General features: G+C 48.3%; 1 protein-coding gene across 1 annotated transcript in view; it reads left to right on the top strand.

Annotated features, from left to right (window-relative positions):
* Positions 1-437: 437 nt before the first annotated feature.
* Positions 438-15,248, top strand: part of VOPP1 (VOPP1 WW domain binding protein) — a gene marked incomplete at both ends in the record, with an annotated part of 56,949 nt that continues 42,138 nt past the window's right edge. Inside the window, one exon of the mRNA XM_080700813.1 lies at positions 438-488. Within this exon, the coding sequence (XP_080556939.1) occupies positions 438-488 (51 nt within the window). The remainder of the gene's footprint in view (positions 489-15,248) is intronic.

Here is a 15,248-nt window from a genome sequence, read left to right as displayed (position 1 = left end):
AAGGTGTTCTTCCAGGTGGTCAGTGGCGGCCGGAGGATGCAGGTGTGAACACCAACACCTCAACGGAGGGGCGCGGGAGCCCTCGGTCTGGCTGTCTGCCTTGGCGGCCCTTTGTCCTTCCCGCCGCCCTTGGGTGGGGTGCGCGGCCCCCGCGGGGCGCAGGCACAGGAGCAGAGGAGGGCAGGGGCTTGGGGATCCATCAAGGCTCGCCCATCGCCACCTGGGTCCGCCTGCACCCGAGACTCTGCCTCCTCCAAAGACAGCCCCGGTGGCCGGGGTGACGGGCGCGCGCGCGGCGGCGCGGATCCCCTGGGCTCGGGTACCAGGCGCGCGCCCGGACGGGCGTCGGGAGCGCGCGGGGCGGAGTCAGCGAGGCTGCGCGCCCGGGCCGGAGCCGCCCGCGGGGACGCGCCGACCCGCGCGGGGCCGGAGGAGCCATGGGCCGGTTACCCGGGGGGCTGGCGCTGCTGGCCGGGCTGCTGGTGGAGGTGGGTGGCGCTGCGGGGCGCGGTGCCGGGAGGGGCCGCGGATCCACCGGGCCGGGTCCGCGCACCCGGGGCAGGAGGCTGGGGGCCTGGGGCAGGAGCCCCCGCCCGCCCATCGGGAGCCGAGGCTCCGGCTCTGGCTGGGGACGCAGCTCCCGGGGTGACCTTTGTGCACGGCCGGCCCACTTTCTGCCGCCCAGGGCCGGGTGGGCGGGGGTCCGTGAGGTTGGGGCTGGGGGCGAGGTGCGCGGGCAGAGGGTGGGGTGGAGGCGCCTGGGGAGCCGGAGGAGCGTCCTGCCTTCAGGAGTGCAGCTGGAGCTGGGGGCGCGAGGGCCCCGGGCCTGGCCCCGCCAGGGCTCCGCCTGGCCGAAAGTTGCGGGGTTGGAGATCCGCCACCGCGCCCGCTACAGCGGGTGCTTTAAATCGGGAGCGTGTGGAACTGTGACGCGCAGGGTCGTTCACCTCGCCGCTCAGCCTCATTATTCCGAGAGAGACTTGCATTACATGAACGAAGTCAGTGTAAGTGGGTATGATTAGCTTACGCCTCTCGGTCCTGTCTAGAGAGTTGTAAAACTCTTTGCCCTAATGGTTGAGGAGTGGTGCTGGGAACGCGTACGTGGCTTCCCCGTATTGAGAAGGGGTGGTTAGGAGAGGTGGACGGCGTCTCAGTTCCCTGGAAAGGAAGGTCGGTGGAAACGTTCCTCCTGGGTCCGCGCTCCACCACACAAGGACTTCCTGTTTTTGTTTGAAATATCCCTGTGCTTGCGCTTGGTACTTAATGTTTTCGGGGAGTCCTCCCCCCTTGCATTTTTTCCATTTCTTCAGAAGGTGGAACCTTAAGAATCACAGCGTGACTCAGCCGAGAGAAGAGCGGAGGAGTGAATCTGAGACTGCTGCTTGCAGGGAAACAGATGTGTGCGCCTGGCGCAGGCGCCGGCGCGGTGCTTGTTTTTAATCAGTGCGGTGACAGTTATCCAGAGTTCCCTGGTTGCTGGGTTGGTCCCCGGGCCTCGGCGCTTGTGGTGCTGAGCCGTGCGTGTGTGCGTGTGCGTGTCTCTCAGAGGCCTTGGGGACTCTTCAAAAAACTGCTGTGCTGCTGCATAGGGCTTTTAAGGTCTTAATAAGGAGTTGTCTGAAAGGTTGGACCGATCTTAAGCGCAACACTGTGGCTTGACACTACGAGGCCCTGAACTAAGAGCTGCAGACAGTTGGAGCCTGGGTGTTTGGCAGTTGTTGTCTCTGTGGGAAGGGTGAGGAGGCTCGATTGCGTTGGGTGGTTGTCCTGGGCACCGAGTGGTGGTGGAGAGGTGACACTGAGGAATTAAGATTGCTTTATAATTCCTCACATGGAGTTTTATGTGCGAGCCTTGTCTGAGATGTTTCATCCTGAATTGGTTTATCTGAATGTACTATTGGCTGACTTAGGAGTCGTGACTCCCATGCGTGAAGGTATGAAGGTACAGTTGTAGTTGCGGAGCAGTGTGTGTGTGTGTGTGTGTGTGTGTGTGTGTGTGTGTGTGTGTTCTCTTCCTTGGAAACAATCTAGGGAAGTATCTGCTGGCTTCTAGGCGGCTGCCTGCCACAACCTGGGACGTTTGTCTTTGTTTCTTTGTTCTGCTTGGGCTGGTTTCAGATACACTGCGTTGTGTAGTTGCTCACTAGCCACCTGGGCCTCAGGTAGCAGTGGGCACTCCTCCCCTCCCTCCCACCTCCCTGCCCCAGCTGGGTGGGGGGTTATGCTAGTGAGAGGTCCTGGGGGGCATATGTTATGCTTTGAGAAGGCCTTTCCTGCCCTGCCTCAGCATCCTTTTATAACAATTACCGTTAAACATAAAACTGCAGGATTGTTTTTACTCAGTAAACATTTATAGACCCGCTTACCCTTGGCCTGGCACTGTCTCCTAAGCACTTTACAGATGTTAAGGCTTTAATCTTAGTGGCTAATTTCACCATTGTTATTTCAAATGGGAGATGCTAAAAAACTAGTCCCAAGGCGCCCTGCTGTTGCAGTGTAAGGCTTCAGCTGTAAACCCAGGCAGTGTGACTCTTGTCTGGCCTCACCTGCTGCTCCCCTGCCTGGGAATATGCACACACTGCATATCCCCAGGGTGGTTGGTGGTAGTCTTGGAGAGCTGTGGGTCTAATATACCGGAAACCAGAAAAATCCCTGCTAGGCACCCAGTCACCCTTCCTTCAAGTAACCTTTTCATTTAGAATTCAGAGGATGATGCTGGGAGTGTGAAATTGGATACTTACTGTGGCTAGTTGTACTGGACAGCAGACGTTCACAGGCCATTCCCAAGAAGCCCAGGTGCATCCTGAAGCCCAGATAGGCTCTCAGGAACAGGCAGCCCTCCCCAGGAAGGCTTCTTGGGACTTAATACTACAATGATCCTTTTTTTTTTTTTTTTTGTCTCATAATCTGGAATTTCCTTGGAATCATAGGAATAGCTAGGGAGGGCTCTTATTTCATCTCCATGCTCCCTAGCCACAAATTGGCAGATTCTGCAGACTGGCCACAGACTCTGGTTCCCCTAAATAGGAGAACCTCGAAGCCCTTTGTGAGCATGGACTTCTAGCTTGGTTGCTTCTGTTCTACCAGCTGGCTGCCGAGGTCTACTGCAAACAGACCTTGCAGGAAGAGCTGGGATACCAAGCCGTCTTCTAGCAGTCCTCCTGGAGTAAATTCCCAGGGGCTTTCACTGGGCTACACCAAACCCTTAGAAACAGAAAGAAAACTCTGAGTGCACTTAGGTTGAAAGTGGTGAGTAATCGGGCTCCATGCATGTGCACAGCTCTGGGGCTTTTCACCAGAGGACATTTTTGTCTAGATACTGTCACTGCAGACTTTGTAGGGATAGATTGTTGACACTTTTGAAATATATTTAGTCTTTGTTAGAAAGGCTGTGTCCCCTGAATTGAGCCCAGAAATGTGTGGCATGCTGTTTTACTTTATTTGTTCTCATGGTGCTGGACACCAAGACCAGGGCTTCGTGCACTTAGGCAGGTGGTCTGTCACGAGCAAAGCCCCATACTGGACTATACTATACGGCATATAACATTCACTCAGCAAATGTTATGGATTCTTTACGCCCTTCCACAGAGGGGATGGACAAACTAATTTTATTAAATGGACCAGCCTCAGGATCTTTCTGATCCTTTCCTGGACCCAAAAGCTGGAAACTCTTAACCAAGGCTGCCTTGTGCTTCAAAGTTGTTCTGCAAAAGAACAAACAGCCCTTATTAGACTGGAAGAAGGACTGGCCATCTCCGAGAGACAGGGTTGAAAAGTGAACATGATCCTTTGAAACTAGGAAAAATAAGGGCATTATTGAGTATTTTTCTACAGTCCTGTGTATTTTGACGCCTGGGAATCTTGAAATGAGAACCAAGTTATGTTTCAGGGTGTTTTTTGTTTCTTGCCAAATGTTTTTCATGCTCTGGAATTCCAACAAATGTGGCAGCCTCTGGCTGCCAATTTTCTGAAATAACCCTTTTCAACCCTCCCACTCCTAGAGTTTTTAGAATCTGAGCAGCATGCAATTTGAATGAAAAAGAAGGCTGTGGGGGTTTATCTCTGGAAGCTCCAGGGGAGGCTGGGTGCTTATGGGAGAGAAGAGGCACCACTAACTGAGTCAGTGAAAGAGGTGGCTAGAAGGTCCTCTCTGCAGTGGGGAAGCCTGCAGCAGGGGCTGCAGGGAAGGTAAGGGCAGGGGCCCTGCCCAGGGCTGAGCTCTGCCTGACATCTGCTTTGATCTAGCCTGTGCAGACCAGAGTCCTTAACTGCAGAGACAGGAGGAAGTCCAGAGGCAAGGACATGATTAGGGTCATGGTGCCTTGATTATCTAGCCCCGTGATGTAAGAAAACTTTTTAGAACTCCCTTGATCATGTTCTCTGGATGGAGCTTCTCAAATGTCCCTCTCAATGAGGCTTAACTTGACCACTCAAAAGTCCATCCCAGTTCCTCTCCCACTCCACCTTACTCTGACTAGTTAGTGTTCTCCCTTCCCATTACCCATCACTTTTAAAATATGATAGAATTTATTTTCCACCATGTATGCAGCTTAAGGCCAAAGATCTTAATTCTTTTTCTTAATTGGAATATCCTCAGCCTCCAAAACAGTGCCCAGCACAGAGCAGGAGCCCCATGGACATTAGGATGAGCAGGTGGATCAAAGGGCAGTAGAAACACGCGGCAAGTATCCCTGGGGAACTGCTGTGTAGGGTTTAATAGGCGAGGGCAAGGGGAATTATTAGCTGTGGACCCTGAAGAGAAGTACTGCAGGCTCAGTCCCAGACCACTGGAGAACAGCAAGTATCACAATCAAGTGAGGCACACATGTTTTTTGGTTCCCAGTGTATATATAAATTGTGTTTACACTATATACCATAGTTGTTAAGAAGGCAGTGGTGTTATGTGTAAAAGTGATGCATATAAAAGCTGTGTTTAGCCAGGCATTGTGGTGCACACTTGTAACCCCAGTACTTGAGAGGCTGAGACGGGAGGATTGCAGGTTCAGGGACAGCCTCAGCAAATAGTGAGACTCTCATCAAATGAGCAAGACTCTGTTTCAAAATAAGAATAAAGTAGGGCTGGGGATGTAGCTCAGAAGTAGAATACCCTGGGTTCAATTCCCTTCACCAATAAATTAAATAAAAAATAAATAGATAAATATGAAAGCTGTACTTACACTATATACTATAGTTGTTAAGAATGCAATGGAATTATGTCTAAAAGTAATGTGTATAAAGTAGTGTTTACTCTGTATGCCATAGTTGTTAAGAATGCACCAGCAGCATCATGTCTAAAAGTGATGTTTATAAAGTCCTAGGTACATTGTATACTGAGGTGGTTAAGCACGCAGCGGCATCGTGTCTAAAGTGATATATAGAAAAAGTAGTGTTTACTCTGTATGCCATAGTTGTTAAGAATGCACCAGCAGCATCATGTCTAAAAGTGATGTATATAAGTCGTGCTCACGCTGTATATTACAGTTGCTAGGAACGCAGCGGCACCGTTTCTAAAGTGATGCATGTGTCTGGTCTGGCTGGATATGGAACGCCTCCAGTGGCCCCTCTCTCTGTTAAGGTCTTGTCTTCAGCTTGATGCTGTTCCGAGGGGTGGAACCTTTAGGAGGTGGGGCCTCGTGGAAAGAAGTGAGAGTTGGAGTCATGCCCTTGAAGGGAATGTTGGAACACCAGTCTTTTTGCTTCCTGGCCTTCTTGAGGTACACAGGCCTCCCCCACCTTGTACTCTGGGAGTCACAGGACCAAGTGAGCTTGTCCTGAAAACTCTGAACCCATCAGCCAAAATAAACCTTTCTTCTTTTTAAGCTGCTCTATCTTAGGTATCTATTACAGCAGTGGAAAGCTAACTAACATAATACATAATCGTAAAATACTTTATTGCTAAAACTGCTGTCATTATAAGCTGTTGGAAAAATGGTTGCCACGAACTTTTAATTTGTTAAAACCACACACAATATCTGCAAAACACAATAAAGTGAGCATGATACAGCAGCTGTGCCTGTGTGCTGTGTGTGAACACCCCTAATGATGGGACTAACTCTCTCTGACAGTCAACTGTGGGCCAGGTTTGATCGTTATAGCTTTCTGCTGTGTCGCGGGGGAGACGGCAGCATCATCCTCCGGTCCTGGTTCTGCACGCCTGACTTTTTCAGAAGTGCCGCCTGGCAGCCCCAGCCTTTGAGAATAGCTGTCAGAGTCCCCACCGAGCAGGGACTTCTCCAGGCTTTGCCTTCTGTCATTCTTCCATGATGTGACTGAATTGTCTCACCATCCTCCCATCTGCAGTTTTTAAATTTTGCTGAACTGCACAGAGAGGAGAACATCCTCCTCCCTGTCTGAAAATACTCAACCCTAGGAAAAAGACCACCCAAAATGAATCCACTTTGGACCGTGTTTTGAACATCATGGTTAAAAATGGAAAGAAAGAAAGAGAAAAGTGAGGGACTTCATTTTGAAGACAACAAAGCTCAAATCATAAAAATAATTTAATTTATTCAAGAGTGCTCATTTTAGAATGATGAGTCAATTTTGAGGGGGGAGTGTCATTTTCCTGATGGAATTCTATGCTGGTAAAAGGCAGTCTCAGCGTGGCTTCCCCCATTGCTTGCCCTGGGCAGTAATCGCCTGCTGGTCCTCTTTGGCTCTGTGAGTCTCCTTGGGCGCGTGCTGATTGTTATTAAGTGGCGTGCCAGCCAGATCGGTTGTCCCTTCAGTTGACTGCATCTTCACAAGGATGTTATTTTCCTCCACATACACTGAACTCTTCTGTGAACGCCTGCCGTGACCTTGAGCAAAGGCGGAAGCAGTGGCTCCTGGGGTCAGGTCAGAGGTGCCGGTCTCTGCTTTTGAGTGAGTCTGTTGGCGAGTGCATTCTGTCACGAAGCTTTTGGCTCCCCTTCTTCCCGCCCACACTCATGTGAGCAGTAAGGGCAGCCTTACCTGTAGTGTGGTAGGTTGGCACGATCACAGTCCTTTGACCTTGTTGGGACTGTATTAGGGTGTTGTCCCATTCTTCTACAGTACTGCTCATTAATATTTTAAGAACCTAACCTAAAGATCATAAATTGGTTTTATTGCACAGTACTTCATTTGTCTTGTATTCTTAAGCCTGTCAAATATATCTTCATATTATTTTTTTTAATCCAATATACTCCTAGGCCTAGGGGCAAATACCTGTAATACCAGCTACTTGGGAGTCCAAGGCAGGAGGATCTCAAGTTTGAGGCCAGCCTGGGGTACTTAGGAAGACCCCATCTCAATGTAAAAATAAAAGGGGCTGGAGATATAGCTCAGTGGCAGAGCACCCTGAGTTTAATTGCTAGTATAAAAAAAATAAATACATAAATCCAGTGTTCTTATTTTGTCCATAAACAGATTTGATTATCATTTGACTAAAACTTTATTAGTTTTAGTTAACTGATTAGTTAAAATGTTGAACAGAGCAGAGTCCAATGTGGAGGCCTCTTGGACATTTGAGATTTTGACTGGGAGAACAGTGATGTCTTTAAGACGTCAGGATCCAGTTCAAGCTGCCAGTTTGAAATGTGACCTCCTACAAATGAGAGACTAGAGTTTAGGAGCCGCTGCTTTCAGAAATTGTGGAGTAGTTGAAAAGGAACCTTCCAGAAAGCTCTTGTAGTTGGTGATAGGGAAAAGTTGAAAAGGAACCTTCCAGAAAGCTCTTATAGTTGTGATAGGGAAAAGTTGAAAAGGAACCTTCCAGAAAGCTCTTGTAGTTGGTGATAGGGAAAAGTTGAAAAGGAACCTTCCAGAAAGCTCTTGTAGTTGTGATAGGGAAAAGTTGAAAAGGAACCTTCCAGAAAGCTCTTGTAGTTGGTGATAGGGAAAAGTTGAAAAGGAACCTTCCAGAAAGCTCTTGTAGTTGGTGATAGGGAAAAGTTGAAAAGGAACCTTCCAGAAAGCTCTTGTAGTTGGTGATAGGGAAAAGTTGAAAAGGAACCTTCCAGAAAGCTCTTGTAGTTGTGATAGGGAAAAGTTGAAAAGGAACCTTCCAGAAAGCTCTTGTAGTTGGTGATAGGGAAAAGTTGAAAAGGAACCTTCCAGAAAGCTCTTGTAGTTGTGATAGGGAAAAGTTGAAAAGGAACCTTCCAGAAAGCTCTTGTAGTTGTGATAGGGAAAAAGTGACTTCACTTGTTGGAATCAGAGCCAAGAGCACAATGAAGACAAGAGGCTGGAGCCACACGCTCACACACGCACGAGATTTCAGGAAATGCAGCCGAACACTTCAAAGCTTTTGACAAGAAAACAGTGTCCTCAGACCAGAACAAAGAAGTATTATCTTCTAAATGAGGCCCGAAGCTGGTCAGTGTCTGCTGGACGCAGGGGGATGTATGGGTGGGTTGAGTCTCCTGTTGGGATGGCCACGTGACCGTGGATTTTAGACCCTTAGCTCCTTGCATGCAGCTGGGAGTGTGAGTAAATTACATACCGATGTACACTCTCACTGACTCTTGTGCTAAAGTGAGCCTAGCCTAGCTTCAGCAAAGCCGTGATATTACCCTAGGTGACCCCAGAGCACTGTAAGTACATTTGATCATTTTGTATCCCCTTGAATTTTCAAAATACAAGATTAAATATAAAAGAGGATTTCAGAATATTTAGAATACAAAAACTAATGTAAATATTTTATTATCCATAACATTATGTTATTATGGAAACATAGCGGCACATGTGCATAAAATGTGTGGTGCACATACATCTCAAGCTTGCTAGTTGCCACTTTAGAAAAAAGAGGGGAAATAGACTATACACAGAAGTTGGTATTACAATTATGTCTATAGTTTTAAAACAATTTTATCAAAGCATGACAAAGCAGTGATCTTTATTTTGTCTAGTAAACACATCACTACTTGTTATATTTTCACTGTACTTTTCTGTTTCAAAGTTAAAATGTTCAGGAGAAAAAGTAGACATCATAAATAACTGATGATATATTAAAAATAAGGTATCATCTTAATTGTAATTACAGAGACATTTCATTTGGCATATGTCCAATATTATTCCTATGGTTTATTAAAGTATTTTTAGGTGAAAATAAAAAAGAACTAATGTTCATCACCGGGTACCTTGCTATAACGCAGAACGGCCTGCTGGCCTCTGTAACTCCTCCTCACTTGCACCTGCAGAGGAACAAAGGCCGTTCGGGACTTTCTCTCCTTAAACAATCAAAAGGTAGACAAGAGAAGGGACCGACGTGGGCTGTTGAGCTCCTCCTGCACGTTGCTGCTCCTGGTTTCTGTACCTTCCGCTTGACTTGCACATCCACTGAAAGAAACTGTTGGAATTGTCCATTCTGTGAGGACCTAAACTCATCACTCCTGAGCTTGCGATTTTGATGTATAAAAGGAGCCCTAAGAAACAGCTCAGGGCTGCACTCAGGACTAAACACCCCGCAGTGTAGTCGCGTCCGACTAGTAGACTTCCTATTCGGTTTAAAGTAAGTCTGAGTGGTCTTCTCTTGTAGTCACTCTCTAGCATGGTTGATTTACCTGTAAAAACAGAAAAGCCTCAACACTTCCAAGGCTCTTTGGAAAATCCCTCGCTGAGAATTTAACTGGCACCACAGTTTGGATTAAAAGATTATGAATCCAGAGGTTTTGGCAAATGCAGGAGGGGTGGGATCAGGAGCCTGGATGTGGAGGTCAGCCTCAGAAAAGATTAAAGGGTTGGGGAAGGAAGTGAGGGAGCAGTAGGAAAGCTACAGACAGACCTGAGTCTAGTGGGAAGAGGTGGGACCGCCGAGGTGGGATGTCCAGCCCTTCTATTGAAGTGGCCCTGGGCACGGGCTGGGAACACGTGAGTGCACAGAGCTCAGCGGGCCTTCCCAGTCGTCCTGCAGATACAGCCAGGTACCCTGGCAGAGAAGTAGGGACGCAGCTCCTAGAGTTGGCAATATAGGTCAGGAGTGAGAGTTCTCGGGAATCCCAGGATGCCAGATTCACAGCTGTTGGAGTGTGTGGAGTTAGAAGGGGGTTGGTGGCTTGACAGATGGACAGGGCAAATGTGTGAGCAAAGCATCAGAGGCCACAGGGGGTGAGGAAGGTGCAGGTGTGTGAGGAGGGAGAGAGGATGTGTTCTAGAAGAGAGCTTACGTGAAGTCTGTATTGGTTCCTGTTGCTTCTGTAGCACGTTGAATCACCCACATTGCAGAAATCCCAAAGTCGCTTCCAGGGGCTAAATTCAAGGTGTTAGTAGAGCCATACTCTTTCTGGAAGGTAGTAGGGGAATACAGGAGCCTGTATGTTCTTTATTCCTTCTTTGAAGTCAACAACATAACCTTTTCAGATTTCTCTTCCTTCTGTATCCCTCTGCTACTTATAAAGACTCTTATCATTACATTTTCCCATCTGAATTAACCAGCATGATTTCTCCATCTCAGGACTCTCAATAACACCTGCGAAGTCTCTATAACAAGCCACACAGGTAATATTTCACAGCTCTGTGGATTAGGATGCAGGTGTCTTTGCAGCAGGAGAGGCATTATTCAGCTTACTGCAAGGCTGAAAAATGACTGTTCGAAGCAGATACTATCATTAAGTGATGGCTGGTGGTGTTTATACCCTATTATCACATTATGAGGTTAAGCCCCAGGCACTCAGCATTCCAAAGCTTTGCCAAGGTGGACTGGAGGGAGTGAGGGATGGGAGTCACCACCCACTGCACTTGACCTTGGGGTAGGGTTAATTGCACAGGTCTTAGGTCTAAATCATACTTTGAATTTTTTTTTTCTTTTTTCTTTCTTCCCAGTGAGAGCCTTCCACTTGTGAGGCAAGTACTCTACCATTGAGCTATACCCCCAGCCCCATTTCATTCTTTCTTAGTAGAAAGCTCAGTTAAAACATCTGGCCATTTTCCTAGTAGCAGAAGCTTAACCTGTGACTTTCTGACCTGCAGGAAAGGGTATATTGCGGCTAGGGATGAGGTTTGTCTCATCATGGGGCCTTCGGACAAGGAGACTATGGGCTACCTGGGGCTTTGACCAATTCCTGGCAGAAGAGGAACCATGCCACCCGGACTTGGGCACCTGAGCCAGGTGATTTCTGCCCACTGTGGCTGCTTCAGGCTCTGCCAGTGGCCAAGGTGGCTGGGGCAACAGCTGCATACCTAGGCTGGCCAATGGGCATCCGTAACACTTCTCCCTTGTATCATGGAGGGTGGGCGCCTTGATTCAGAGTCCCGCTGGTCCCCCCCTTTTTTTTTGCAGTTCTGGGGATGAAACTCAGGGACATTCTACCTTTAAGCTACACCCCAGCCCTATTTTTTATTCTTTATTTTGAAACAGGGTCTCATTGAGTTGCAAAGGGTTTCACTATGTAGCTGAGGCTGTCCACAAACTGCGATCCTCCTGTCTCAGCCTCCCAACTACTGGGATTACAAGCATGCACCACCACGTCCGGCTCCTCTGGTCCCTTTCTGAGTGTGGTGTGTGAGTGTGACGGCTGGGAGTGGAGGAGGATTCATCTAGTGCGGACTGCCACTACTGTAATTGGTACCTTGCTTGCCTCCCACCCTTTTGATCAGGTTTCAGTTGTGTGCACAGTTCTTTTGGTCTCACTGGCTCTGTTATGCCATGGGCGAGGGGCTCACACTAAAGGGAGAGTTCATATCTCTTGGTAGTTACCGACCTAGCCAAGGTGTTTGTAGAGCTTGAGTGTCTTTGAAAGAACCTTAAAATAGTACAGTACTGTTCAGCAAGGCCAGCCGGTCCCTAACACCGAATACTGACGTTTCCTTGGTTTTCTCCTTTGATGTAGCAAGTCTGCATTACCGTTGCTGAAAAGGTCTCAGAACACAAAAATAGCTCTTATTCTGTCAGTCAGCTTTACTAATGATGTCAGGGTTTGGTGTGCATATTGCACTCTGGATCCTTATGCCTTTAGCCACAAGAGACTAAGGTGGGATGTGGACAGGTGGAGGAGAATACAAGAGATGCAGAGACGAGACTGCAAACACCTGACCAGTCATGGCCCCACATGGCTCTAGGGTTTGGGGGGCTGGAGGGGGCAGTTGGAAACTGGTATTAGCAGGGCATGTCCAGGCGCAGGGCCAACTTCCCGGCGGCCACAGCCTCTATTGTCTATGTAGGAACACATGTAAACAGGATAGCAGGTGTGATGTAAGTGTATCACTTATATATGAACTTTCGTTTACTTGTCTGAAAGAAGTTAAAAGTAAGCATGGAAAAGATGGTAAGACCGGGCATGGTGGCGCATGCTTATAATCCCAGCGCTTGGGAGGCTGAGACAGGAGGATTGTACAGGTTCAAAGCCAGCCTCAGCTACTTAGGCCCTCAGCAACTTAGTGAGACCCTGTTTCCAAATAAAGTATAAAATAGGTCTGGGAGTTTATCCCCGAGGTAGGAAAGCCCCTGGGTTCCACCCACAGTACCACCAAAAAAAAAAAAAAAAAAAAAAAGAGAGAGAGAGAGAGAGAGAGAAGAAAAAGATGGCAGGATTTCCTTTTTACAAATTCAACCTTCTTTTTTCCATTCAATTTTTTTTACATACAAAATAATGCTCATGATTAATGTGTCCAGCATGAAGCCATGTCTGCAGGCTATATCGTGAGCCTCTCTATCACCTCCCACAGTTTCTACCTACACTTCTGTGGTGATGACGATGAAAATGATAGTAATGATGGTGGTGGTGGCGATGTGTGTGTCTTACAGGGATTGAACCCAGGGCCTCGCACCTACTAGGCAAGCTCTCTACCACTGAGCTACATCCCCAGCCCTTTTCATATTTTATTTTTAAACAGGATCTTGCTAAGTTGCCCACATTGGACTTGTACTTTTGATCTTCCTGCCCCAGCCTCTTGAGTAGCTGGAATTATAAGCATGCGTCACAGTCATGCACCCAGCTATTATTGTTTTAGTGTGTTGATAAGAACATTTAACGTACAGCTTACCCTCTTAGCAGTATTTGTAAGTCTGCAGTACAGTATTGCTAATTACAGGGCTCGCTCACCTGGTGTAACTGAAACGCTGTTCCTTCTGACTAATTCCTCCCTGTTTCTCCCTCCCCAGAGCTCCTGGCAACCACCCTTGCATTCTCTACTTAGGGATTTTTTGTGTGTCTGTACTTATAATGATTCCCCAGTGTATTTATTAAACTGCCTGTTAATTAAAATGCTCTTGGCCTGGAGTAACAGCGAACCCAATTCAAATGGTGTGACCTTTGAGAACGTATGCTCTCTGGCTTGGTAAGACATCTGCAGTTGTGGCTGCCCCAGGCTTGGTTCTTTCTGTGACTCCTGCGGTCCACAGGTCCTCTCTGCTCTTCGGTCCTGTCATGCCTAGGGCTTGATTCTGCCCTGTGGTGGAGCAGATCCTCCCAGAATGCAGAGAAGTCAGCGGCCGTGGTGTGTGTTGCCCAGTGTGGCTGGGCAGTAGCCCTTGAGTTACCGTTCTCCCTCCCCAACACCTCCCAAATGACCCTTTTTTGGATGGGTGGTATTTAGGTAGATCCTAGGGGTCAGCATTTTCATATTGAAAACCAAGGCAGCAACTCAGATATCACCAGGTGTAGAATCCTTCTAGGCAGCATATGGTGCTTTTTAAGTCCTATCCTGTTTGGGGAACCCTCTCATTCCACCTGAGCATTTCTTGAGACTCCAGCGCTATTTTATTTCTCCAAAGGATGAGGACGCCGTGATAATTGGCACCTAGTGTGTGCTTGCTGTGTGGCAGGTGCCGTCCGAAGCTCTTCGTGTTTAATCTCTATAGCCCCTTGCATCCGTTCACTTCCCTCTATTGTGCTGGCCTAGTGGAGGCTGTAGCTTGTAAAGGAAAGAGGTTTGCTCACCTTGCAGGTTCAGAGGTCAAATCCGCCTCACAGGCAAGCAAGCTGAGGCATAGGAGCTGCTAGAGGTTCCTGCCGACAGTTGATGTGTTAGGCTTTCGGCAGAGAGACACAGAGAGCATCAGACAGGTGACTCTAAGCGATGTGTCTATGGTAAGCTGGATGCTGGAAACTCAGGAGATGAGAATCGTGGCTCATGGAATCCAGAAGTGGATGGATAGATTTGTGGACTGCAAGATGGCTCTAAAACCAGCCTGGCTCACTGTGGCCTTGGAGTGGTCACTGTGATCTTGAAGTGGTCTTTGTGGCCTTGGAGTGATCTGCCTTTGTGGCCATTTGGGAGAGGACAGTCCAGAATCAACCCCAGAGGCCACTGGTGAGCACAGTGGCTTTCTATTACTGAACGTGAGCACTTGGTCCCTTGCTTAGGATAGCAAGGTGCTCCTGGCACAGAATCCACACAGTATGAGGAAGTCTGAGGTGTTCTTGGCACCCAAACTCTACAGTATGAGGGAGGGAAAACATCTGAGGACAAATCAGGTGAGTTCTGTGTTGTAGGCTCTTTCTTGGGGGGATTATCTGTTAGCTTATGTTTATCCACTCTGTTTTGATTCATTAGGAGAGCCCATGGAAGTGAATCCTACAGTAAAGTGGCGTCTATCGTATGTCAGTCCTTGAAAGGTCTTCACCTTTTAAAGCCGGGCAGAAGTCATGGGAGTGAATTTGGTTTCTAGCCAAGGGCAGGCTGCTGGTGTCAGAACACTTCACTGCCATGGTCACACTGAACAGTGATGCGGCATGGGCAGGGACGTGAGACTCAGCACATCATGCTCAGCGGCAGGGCCCTCCAGAGCACTGGGCCCAAGCGGCGCGGCTCTCCTGAGACCTGGCCTTTGCCCACACTGAGGTGTGCGGGCCACCTGAGTCCCTCACGGTAACTCAGGGCGAGTATGGCCGCTCAGCACAGAGGGGCAGCCTGAGGCTTAGGAGTTAGTGGCTTCCAAAGTCACTGTGCAGTGAAAAGACATGGCAGGAGCTGTTCTTTGAGTCTTCACGGTGGGGAAGTGATACACAGCGGTTAGCTCCCACACTGCATGATTCCAGGGCCTGGGGCTTTCGCAGGCCCGTGAGCAGCAGCTACCCCCAACATCTCCCCTCGCCGTCCGGCGCCCTGCCTCCCATCCCCAGCTCCTCTCTCTTTTCTTTTTTCTTTCCCTTTATTTCTACTACTTCTCCAAAATCCACAGATTGCAATTTATTTTAAGACTGGCTTCTTTTTGGAAGTGTATTTCTCTGTGTAACTTTAGCAGCAGATGGGCTTCTTTTTCTTTTATTTCTTGTCTGTGTGTGTGTGTGTGTGTGTGTGTGTGTGTGTGTGTGTGTGTTACTGGGGATTGAACCCAGGAGCAATCT

This window comes from Muscardinus avellanarius, assembly GCF_963383645.1.
Source record: "Muscardinus avellanarius genome assembly, chromosome: 9".
NCBI lineage: Eukaryota > Metazoa > Chordata > Mammalia > Rodentia > Gliridae > Muscardinus > Muscardinus avellanarius.
Note: the sequence above shows the minus strand (reverse complement) of the source record. Positions and strands in the feature narration are given on the sequence as shown.